An 11,357-nucleotide genomic window follows, 5' to 3' on the forward strand; every position below is an offset into this window, starting at 1 on the left:
GCTCGGGCCTGTCTGTGGACCAGCATTTAAACGAAGCACTTCTTGTTTTGCAAAGAGTCACAGTATGTGATGAGATGTAACAACCCGCGTCTATACAGTAGGAATCAACATCATAGCCAGCAGCTGCTTAGATCACCGTGAAGTCTGGATACAGGGGAAACGGTTACCCTGCAGCTCACTAATTAACACGTTGTATCTTCTTTGTTTATTCTGTAGAAAAAAGTGTAAAGACAACAATTTGCTCTTTTGCAGACAGCTTCTGTGTCAGGCTGTGTCTTGGCATAGAGTTGTAACTTCATGGAGTAGCCACTGATTTTTGCATCGTTGCACAGACCATTTGTTTGGTTTCCTGGTCTTTGCACTAAGCTAACTCGATTCTTTCTGTGGCTTCACACTTACGGTATAGACACAGTATAAATCTTTTGATTTAGGTCTTGGCAAGGAAGCACATTAATGTGTTTTGAGTGTCTGAGTTTAATATTCTTATTCTTTGTCATTTCTGTTGCTTAGCTTCAGATTTTAATTTGCCCTTTTACCTGCTGGGTAAAGTATTGAATGTTGGAAAGTGTTTATTATTCAAACTTAAAGCTTTTTAAGTGGTTGAAAGTGTAGGAAGCGCATCTCATGTTGTGACTGATGTGTACATTCATGGATTATAGTTTTTTTTTTGGCTGCTCTATCGACTTTAAGCATGTAGTGATGCACATATGTATCTTCACCGCACCAGGTTGCTGCGGCGGTGCACCCTGGTTAATGACCCATGCGATCAAGCCACTGCTTTGTATCCAGTTGGGGGGGTAATTTCTCACTCCAGGGAGCAAATCAAACATCCAGTTCTGAATAAAGGGGCTCTGTTTCACTACCCCCCCCACCCAAAATATTCCTTTGAGATCTCCAGAGTTGCTGACTGGCAAAATCTCTTTCGCTCTCACACCCATGCAAAGCGTGTTTAGTGAGGCAGATGGAGTGTCCTGAGCACTGGTGTGAACAAAACGATGACACCACCATTAGCATAATAGCCCTCACACGGGCATGTGTCGTCATTATGGATTTTTATGGGGTGTGTGAAAAGAGAGACAAAAGCAGTTAACATTGGGCGCAGCATCAGCGCTGGTGGTACGTCCCACTGCTAAGATTGACTATAGGGTCCAGTTCTTGTACACATTCTCATAAAAGTGTCTCATTTAAATGCACTGGAGTTTGCCACAGCATCTGTCATTAAAAGTGCTTGCATCTGGATCGTACGAGCTGAGACAGCCGAGTCAAAGCTCTGGTAGACCTCGAGGACAGACTTGAGCGTGATAGGTAGTAATGTGTAACCTATAGTCAGACTCTTTACAGCAACAACCCTCTCTTCAGTCCTAAAGGGTTTACTTTAAACCTTTTCAGACCAGTCCATGGAAGTCTACTTAGTTTGTATATGGTTGATGCATTCCAGGGTCCAATCTGTGCTAATGTATGGATTCTTTGGTACCCAGTAGACTGATCAATACTTTCCTCTGTGAGGCCTTTTAAATGGTTTTCAGGGATAAGACACAAGAAGAGTTACTAATGGATCAGGAAGGTATGTTTAGCTTGCAGGTAATGTTAACCTAATCATCATTATCATCATCACATTGTAACAAGTGAAGACTGTTGCTTGTGTAGATTAAAGCTTATTTCACTCTGCATTACATATTGATTTGCAGAGTTGGCTTCTCGTCTGTACTGTCCAATGATGCTGATGCATCTACCTGTTCGAGGGCTGCAGCCATTATTGCAAGCTTAATTTGCTGCTTCTCATTGTCAGTATGTTGCTGGATTGACCTTTGACCCTTTAGCCAAGGAGATACAGTAATGCTGAGCCTTGCCTCATGTGGTTTGGGGCTGGCATGACAGCAGCAATGGCGAATGTAGTGGTGTACACTCCTGACTGCAGTATAACTCAGTGTGCTGTAATAATGCATGAGCTCCCCTGAGATGAAAATGATGGTTGTTATGTTCATTTTCCAAACCAACAATAGGCCGTTATTCATTCTCTTTTGTTCTCGATTTCTATATCTCAATCTCATTTTGTCAATTCTCCTTTTCTTTCACTCACATATTTTTGACTCAGACCTTTTTTATACATCATCCTCTTTTCCTTATCTCTCATTCTGCACACTTTCTTTTTTTTTGCTGCCCCATTTGCCTTTCCTCTCTAGCACCACATTTTGCCTCGTCTTCACACTATTTCTCTCCGCTTTTCACCCCTGCAGGCGGTATGAGGTGTATCCTGTGTGTGCAGACCTGCAGGGCCAGATCCTTGCATGCTACAAAGAGAACATTGGAAAAACCCTTCACTGCTCCAACATAGCAGCCCTTTACCTACAGTGTGTCAACAATGCTAAACAGGTATGTATCTTCTGAACAAAGCTACTTATCTTTAATCATTTGTCATAGTTCATTGAAATAAAATTTGATACACGACTCTTATCTTTTGCACATGAACATTATGTATATGTGTAGTGTTTGCTTGTTAAGTGAAATGAATGAATTCACTGTGTGCATATTGTGCACATGAGAAAATCTGTGAAGCTTGAGTCTTAAAAAAAAAAACATTTTTCTCCCTTTGAAGAATGACACGTATGTGCATGCACCCTCATGGACAGATGATATGTAAGTTGTAATGCTTCCTAATCTTGTAGTGTAGCTTTCAGATTAATCTGTATGTGTGTGTGTTTCAAAGTGGCTTCATCTGTGATAGCTATATGTATCACAGGTTTGTATGGTAGCTACAGTAGAACAGCCATCCCCTTTTTAAATGTCGAAATCAATTAATATAATATACACACGCTGCACAGACATACACACTAGTATCCATTTACATGCATTGGCTTCTTGCTTTTAGACGGGGGGAATATCATTTCCACTGGGCTTCTGGCGCCCGAATAAACTCTAAATAGCCTATTTAAACCTTACAGTCTATTTTCATAATACCTGCTGACACAGGCGTTCCCCCAACTGTGTGTGTGTGTGTGTTTTAATGTAATAAGACCAATGCAGTAGCCGTTGCTACTTTCATTGCCAAGTGCAAATGTTTTTTCACCCTCAGTCTCATGCGGTCACACACTCTGTGGTAAATGTAATGTCACCCAGGTTGATATTAACTTGAATCCCTTCTTTCACTTTGCAATATGTAACATCTATTGGCCTCAAAAAGACTCAATTTACATTCATAGAGCTTTTCTATTAGATTTTTTTAAACAATTGCATTGTTTTTGCCGGAAATGAAGAAAACTGAGTTTCGTGTCTCCCACTCGCTCTCGTGGGTATTAGTATTACATCTAAAAGTCAGATGCAGGCAGATTTTCAAGCTATACATCATGTAAATTGCACAATGTTTTATTCATCATGTGGTTGTCTCTCTGTGTGTGTGTGTGTATTTGTGGGTGTGTGTGTGTGTGTGCGTGCGTGCGTGTGCATTTAAGAGAGCTACCTGTAGCCTTGTCAAGATTCAGCAAGGGTATGTTCACAGTCCGGATCCTGTTATGATCTTGTAAATTGTTTGGAAGCAAGCCTGAGACGTTATGGTAATCCGCTTGTGTTTATCAGCCTGCAGCAATCACGGCACACTCCTGTTCATCTGTGCTTATCTGGATAAGACTTGCTTTTAAAATCATTAGGTGCAAAAGAAACAGTTCTGTGATAAGGCTTTAAAGGAATAATATGCAGAATTACACAGCTGACAAAACGGGGGAAGGAATGAAGGGGGATTGATATGAGCTGATGCAGCTTGGTGATTAGGATGTTTACACAGCTTTATCAGAGCCAGGCAGGAATCTGCACCGAGAAGAAATGTTAAAGGACGTGACTTTGACCTGTGAAGGTCAGGAGATCCAAGCACGCCCTCTTTCCCGAATAGCCGTCTCTCATCCTCTCGCTCTCCCCGTGATAGCAAACAGCACATTCTGTTTTATGCTTTTTCGTCCTGCCGCTGCAGATTTTAAATTCAACTAAACACCACAGCACCGTGGGTACAGAGAGCGATGTCCAAGATGCCGTCTCGCTGAGGATCAAAATGAAATCCTCCAAATCTCAGCTTTACAATATTGACCCCTCAACTAAAATCAGCTGAGACAGACGCGATGTCAGCTGCTTGGCCTTTGTCACTGATAATTAGCGTTCTTATCGCCACAGTCAGTGATAACATTTAGACCCACTCTTCCTCTCTTTTGTGCCCTCTTTGCCCTGCTGCCATCCCTCCATCCACTATCCCTTCATCCCTAGTCACATTTCTAATGCATTCAACACTTAACAGGTCTCGATAGCAAACAGTGAGGGAGAGGCAGTTGAAGGACAGATAAAGTCTCTCTTTCTCTCTGCCTCTCCTGCTATGAATAAGACTTTATCATGGAGGCCAATCTCTCCATCCACTGCTCGCCTCCTCATTCCATATTCTTGCCGCATGGCCGCCTCTTGCTCCTTATCTTCTGCTTCTCCACTTCATTTTTTAGACTGACCCTTCCATCTCCATTTTACTCTCAAAGTGCTAAGCTACTTCCCTGTTTGTGATTTTGGAGGGTGTTGTGTGTTGCAAGGATAAAAATGAAAGAAGGGGGCGGGCTCACAGAACCGCCACATCATCTTTAATATAGACAGCATTTCAGTCAATACTGCTCTTAAGTGTGCTTTAATGATTTAACAGAGTTACCTCCTGTGCAATGGAGGCATATAATGACATTTCAGGTGCTCTTGCTTTTTGATTTTTGTCTTTCAAATAATGTAGCATGGATAATTTACTTTAGTTTGCGCTTAGTTTGCAACCAAAACCTAGTAAACCACCAGGGTATTTGCCAATATCAAGTACTAATCATTCAGCAATGCCCAATGTAAAATCTGTAGCAGCACTACAATAACTGATACTGAATAGTTCCTAATAAATAAGATTAGCAGTACACTAGTGGGTATTTATGAAGGACTAGTAGTATGATGAAGCGGTATTTTTACAGTGCCTTTAAAAAGTAAGGACTTTGCACCATTTATTGAATGATGGTAAATTGTATTTGGGTTTTTGAGAAGATATATATAAAAATATGCATGTTAAGGTGAAAACAGTACTCTTTAAAGTAATCCAAATGAATTTAAAATAAAAGAAAACAGAAAATGATTGATTACATTTGAATTCACCCCGAATTCACCCACCTCCTCCCACAGTATCTCCTCCCACAGCTGGTTAAATGGAGATCACTTCAGTGCAATGATTGCATTTAAAGGATTGTAGTATAAATGTCTGAAAGGTCCAGGTTCTTCCGAGTCAGTATCCTGGCCTACGCCACAGATCTTCACTCAAATTAAATCTCTGCTAGAGTTTGTCACAAGGTATGTGGGATAACCTGAAGTCAAGTGGAAGTTCGAAGGTTCTAGGGTGTAACGAGACTGAAACTGACCTTTTTGGCCATTAGAAGAAGCAGTGTGACTGCTGAAGGACCCATGTAGCAGCTGTTGTCTGTATTGTCTCTCTCATTGCTTGTTAGTCCTTCAGGGGAGTCGCAGGTGCCTCCTTCACTAGATCTGTTTTCATTTTCAAGTGGAAGATAGATATAGAGAGATAGATATAGATATATCAATAGAGATTGATTGATTGATTGATTGATTGATTTATATAAATAAAAGGGAAAAAGCTTTTAAGACTGTTAAACTTTTTGTAGGCATTGTGAGGACATGTTTGCAGGATGTGCACTGAAGTAAGCAAACACTCAATACACAGTGCGAATCAGCGAGAACCACTGAATGTAAACATGCAGCATGTTTGTGAGTTCAAAGAAACCTCCACAGGGAACTTTTAAGAAGACCACTATTTGCATGGATATCATTTGGATTGGTGCATCTCTAATTCTTTTAGCCCCATTGGAATTAATTACAAAGATGCTGCCATGTTCCTGTGCAGTTACCTTGATACTGTCTATATTGTTATTGTGACAAATACAAACGATGGCAGCCACAACTACACAAAGAAGATCCAAGTTTAAAAATACAAAACTTGGATCGTCCCTCAATTGTCTCCGTCAAAGTGTGATTTTGCTCAGGACTTGGACAGAGTAGCATTGATGCTACAGTAGGAACAGCTGTTTTTATCACTGAACGTTTTACCATCAGATGAATAATCTTGAAAATGAACAGAATAAATGAAATGTCACTGGATTTGGTTCATCCACAACACCTTTATAATGTTGGTGAGCGAGGAGTCTTTCTAACCTTCTGTCTACCTCATTCCCCTCTTTATACCTCTTGTGTCTCTTCCTTATTGTTCCCCTTCGCTCATCTTCTCTTAGACAGTTTCCATCCAGTGGCATCAGCTGCAATTCGCCGGTTCAAATGGTTATTGACAGGGAGTGCTGGGGATTTGTGGTTGCACTTATCGCTAACATGGATTCCACTGCCCTCGGGTCCTTTTTCTACTTTTTGAACTCACTCCAACCTCTTCCCCTTTATTGCACTCTCTGGCCTTCCCCTCTCTCTCAATCTCTCTCTCTCAGTCTCGTCTGTCCTAATATCATTATGACAGCTTTCACTGCTCCATGTTTGTCTATTTAGATATTTTTTATTTTCTTCTGCAGCTCTCTAATGCACTTACCTCACTGTTTTTGTCTGCAGAACAAGTTGAGGACTGGGGGTTAAGGAAGAATGAGGAAGAATAAGGGCGCAATGAAGGATTTATTGCGTGGGATTACTGATTATCGACCGACTGACAGACCAAACCAGAGAGGAAGATGAGAGGAATGAGTCAGCACCAAGGCACACGCCCTCAAGACCCTGTGGAGGACTGAACCGAACCGCACTGGAGGCACCGAGCACAGCATCCTGAGTGTGAAATAGACACGCTTTCCCTCCATCCTTATCTACTTTCCCATCATCCTTTACCCTTTGTCTGTTCTGTAAGAAAGGCAGAGAGGCAGTGTTGCCGTGTGTAATTTGGTGACACAGCAGGGACCAATGCCACCCAGCACCCCGTGACCTTGGCTTCCTAAAAGGACAATGAACCACCTGAAGAAAGCCAGCCATCTCCATCACAAACCACTCAGACCCATGCTCACTCATCCCAACACCATTCCGAATTTAAAAGTCTATTTTTACTAATATAACGTCAGTCGTGTTTTGTTCAGCTCCTAACGCACTGTCCCATACACATGTATCAATCTGTTTCTTCCTTGCATCTGTTCATGTTGGAGTTTGTATTATGTTAATATTAAAACAATCATCGTGTTGAGTATTCACCCAGTACCGTCACTTGTGACAGTGTCTGATCAGAGGAAATAAAAAAAAAAAAACGAAACGATGCAGGAACTGTTGTTGAACTTTTCTCCATAAATATTTAGTGGACTCTGTCTCTGGAGCATGCGTGTGTGTGTTTTATGCTAATTACAGCTAGTATTGTATACATCTTTGATGGCTACGCGGCCCTCGTGTTGTCACGACGACATTTTGCTAAATGGAGTAAAAGAGCCCAAGTGAGGGGGGACTGAACCGCATGGGAAATATTTATCCCAGATGTTCTGGTTCATATCTTCCTCTCTGTTTCGTGTCTGTTTATCTTCCGTCAATTCTTCTGCTGTGCGAATCCTCTGCATGTTGTAGGTCTTCACTGCAAAGAGCAGGCATGTCTGCCTCTTCCTTCTCCCCCTTATTGTCCTACTTTCTCTCATTTATCTACTTCTTTCTGTCTTTATTCTCCTCGCTTATTTCTTCCTGGAGTGTGTTTCTTCTCTGCTCAGTCTCCCAGGCTAAAGTGGCCTTGGAGGAGACAGTTTCTCCACGCTGTCTGCACTCTGCTAGACTCTCTGGGTCGGCTTTAACTGGGCAGAAGGACACTGTATGTACTTGTGTGTGTTTTCACAGTGTGTATGTGTGGGCGAAGAAGGAGTGCAGATATCCACACACTTATTAGATGCAGTAATTTTGTGTGTGTGTGTCTGACATCCCTGTCTGAGGGACTGTCTCGGTTTGATGTGGAGGCAGGCGTTCGCAGAGGAGACAGTATCTTAATACTGTCATCAGAAGAAGAAAGTGTGTGTGGTGCACAAAGAGCAGTGGAGCTAGTGAGAGAGGCTTCGTGTGCGTGTGTGTTGGTGTGTGTGATTCATTGTGACTAATCCTGCCTCTGTCTGTCAGTCAGCTGTCCTTTTGCTTTTTGACTTACGGGTCTCAGAGGGGTTAGGGGTTGACTTCTATTATACATCGTGGGTGTGTGTGTGTGTGTGTGTTGGAGGGGTTTTCTAAAGGTTATGCATAATGGGTATTGGAGTTTATGGCAGGTGTTCTCCACAGAACAACCTAAGCCCCATTTCTTTTTCCCTCCTGTGTTTGTCTCTGTGCACCCTCCTCTCTGAGCCACTATAAGGGTTTAATGGTGTAAACTGTCTGTGATGAGATTATATTCCCTATAATATAATTACAGCACAATTATAAAATCATAAGATCTTAACATGGGGCTTAACTTTCCCTCCAGGCCTCCAGGACGACCTCAACAACCTTTTGAAGTTGTCAAGTTTCTGTGAAAATACTCAACAACTCAGCAGCAGCTCGTCTATGAAGAGTTGCAAGTGCTTTTTCTTCTAAAGAAAAATGATTTTGCTGCAGTTTCGTGTATTTCCTGAGAAACAGTCTATTAGGGGAAGGACGGAACGCGGGGTTGGAATAATTGGAAGTTAATGTAGTGCTGTATTAGCTGGACTTTACTTGGCTCCTAAAATCTTCTATTTATCAGGTAGTAGAAGTAATGAGTTTTTGATATAAAATAACTTTTTTGGGGGGGAAATAAATAATGGAATATGTGTTCATAAAAAACAAATTGGCTGAATGCACAAAAGGAAAAAAAAAAACTTTTTTAATTCCATTTTATTGTGACTTCAACAAGTGTGGCTGAGAAGTCCTTGAGCACTAAGCAACGCACAAAATTACTCAAGTGTTCAAGTTGGGTTCAGCGTTCCTGAAGGGTCTCCAAGGCTGCTGGAGGGTCTGAAAAATACTATTTCAGGTGAAGGTAAACTTGATGTGGCTTTCATTTGGTTCTTTTTTTTTTTTTTTCGCTTCTGAACAGTCAAATCATTTACATGTGATAATCTGTTTAGTTGGATTTGCCTTCCACAGGATTTAAGTGCGTTTCCCAGTCAAAATGGGAAACAAAAATTAAATGATAGTCTCATTTAAACGAGACCACGTTTCTGCACCTACAATTGTTGGTAGTTTTCCAAATAAGAAGAAAAAAAGGAAACATACATATTCACTCTTGACAACTTACTGAGATGTGGGACATAATTTGTGTCAAATAAGGTTTGAGGTAAAAATCCACCCAAACAATATCATAATCAAAATCGTATCCAAAAAACTTCCAGTACATTGCAGCTGAGAATAGGACTTCCTGACACAAATGTACGCTGAAAATGTCTAAATAATGTGCAGCTCATGTGGAAATCCCTCATCTTTAATATTCAACACAACTTTAAATAACATTTCAAAGAGTGCAACTGTTCTATGCTAACAGTCGCCGTAATCCCAAAATCATGTTTGACACAATCGGTAACACTGGATCTCTGCGCTGGGCCTACAGTCGAGCACCGTATCATGGTTGAGGCTTTTGAGCAGCATTTCTTTTATCAGCCTTGATCCAGAGATGCCCTCTTATCTGCTGGATAGTGGTTTTTCAGTTGCACTGTAAAAGTATGATTAAGTGTGTAGAAGTTGCAGTTCTATCACAAAAAGACATTAGGTCTCATTAAATGAATCTAATGGTTTTCTGCACAGTTTTACAGAGTTTCCTCAACAATTTGGGATTAAATGGCAAATCATTTTCATTTAAAGTTGAACAAAAATGTTGATCTTACCTTCCATGATTTAAACATGTCACCTGACCACATATAAGCAGTTACACGTCTTTCTGTTCAGTTGAAGATTAATTGCTACCCTCATGCCCCTTTCACCCCATCACCTTTGCGAAACCTCCTAGGTCACGTACAAGTGCTGCTGCTGAGCTTTTTCCTCAAGGTTTTGCGTGACAATTATGCGACAGTTCTTTTGATTAATTTACAGCCTCCCCTTGAAATTCTGAATCCATTTCAAGGCCCCTGTGATAGCGTTTAGAGCCTTCCATGTTTGGGCGCCTGCCCGCATTCAAAAGCTGGTGCAGCCTTACATCTCCAGTAGGTGTCTGAAGTTCTAGGATCGAAGCATCGTGCGTTTTGAGGATCAAGACAAGAACTGAGACAAGTAGGACAAGCACAGGGTGACTGTGCCTTTGAGGTTTTAGTTCCTAAACTTTGGAGCTCTTTGCCACCGGACTTTCATTGGATCTGTCGATATTTTGGATTCTTTAAAAGCAGCTCAAGACTTATTTGTAGACATACTCTTTAATGTTTTTACTTCTTTTCATACTTTTCATATTCAAATTTCTGCACCAACTCGTGAATCAAGACTCTCTCTGACCATTTAAAGCCACCAGAAAATAAAGCATGTTCGTGTTCTCTGATGCTTATAGCAGGTTAGTTATGATATTTATGTAATAGTGCTTATTGTATGTTTAATATATTCTGCAGCCTGCACCTCTACCCTTTTGCCCTTCTGCCCGTTCTGATATCTTTCATCATTAAGGCTTTCACTTGTCTCTTTAAGTGCTCCGCACAGACAGTAAAACTTTGTCGCCTCGACTGTAGAAAGCGATTAGGATGAAGCTACAATTTCATTTTGATGCTTTCATGATATTTTAGTCCTATATTGCCTCTCATCTCCACAGGAAAAAAAGAAACAGAAAAAAGCGGCAGAAAGCACTCAACTCTGCAATACAAAAGACAACATCCTCCAACACGATGACTAATCACATTCAATTTAATGACCTCTGAAGAAAAAGGGAAGTTTTCCCCTTTAAAGTTTTTCTACACTCCACTCTATGGCCGTTATCCATTTGTGCGTCTCTTTGTGCCTCTTTTTCTTCTTCTGCTTACTCTTTTACACTGCTTCATTTCCTTCCCTCTCTCTAACTTATCAAGTTTACTGAATAGGCTGGCAGCCTGGGGGGCGGATCTGTTTGGCGGTGATTGGCCCTCCTTGCTTGCCAATGAGGTGTGAAGCGCCTACCACGCTGCTGTAACTCTTCTCTGAGGGCCACCCTCACCGTCTTTCACACACACACTCACACCATCAAAGTTAAAAGCACTTGACAAATGCATTCACCCACACAAATTAAAAAAACACAACAGAAGACCGTTTCAAAATGTGCTTATGGTTATGACAAGGACACCTTGCACTGTTTGGACTTCAGTAAGAGTCACAACACGCACACGCCCAAATGTTCTTGATTGCCAGCGATGCCAGTGGGGCCTGCAGATGAGAACAGAGCGCCACAC

At 41.3% G+C, this 11,357-nt stretch overlaps 1 protein-coding gene across 8 annotated transcripts in view; it reads left to right on the top strand.

The window, feature by feature from the left end:
* chchd3a (coiled-coil-helix-coiled-coil-helix domain containing 3a) overlaps positions 1-7,306 on the top strand; it is a 65,387-nt gene extending 58,081 nt beyond the window's left edge. For 2 of the 8 annotated variants that reach the window (XM_067490747.1, XM_067490745.1), the window contains exons 9-11: positions 2,238-2,373; positions 2,597-2,637; positions 6,616-7,306. In XM_067490747.1, coding sequence (XP_067346848.1) covers positions 2,238-2,373; positions 2,597-2,637; positions 6,616-6,625 — 187 coding nt within the window. In that variant the 3' untranslated portion in view covers positions 6,626-7,306. The remainder of the gene's footprint in view (positions 1-2,237; positions 2,374-2,596; positions 2,638-6,615) is intronic. The other 6 variants (XM_067490741.1, XM_067490742.1, XM_067490746.1 and 3 more) reach the window with 6 other exon arrangements.
* Positions 7,307-11,357: the final 4,051 nt, after the last annotated feature.

This window comes from Channa argus, chromosome 21 (genome assembly GCF_033026475.1).
Source record: "Channa argus isolate prfri chromosome 21, Channa argus male v1.0, whole genome shotgun sequence".
NCBI classification, from domain to species: Eukaryota; Metazoa; Chordata; class Actinopteri; order Anabantiformes; family Channidae; genus Channa; species Channa argus.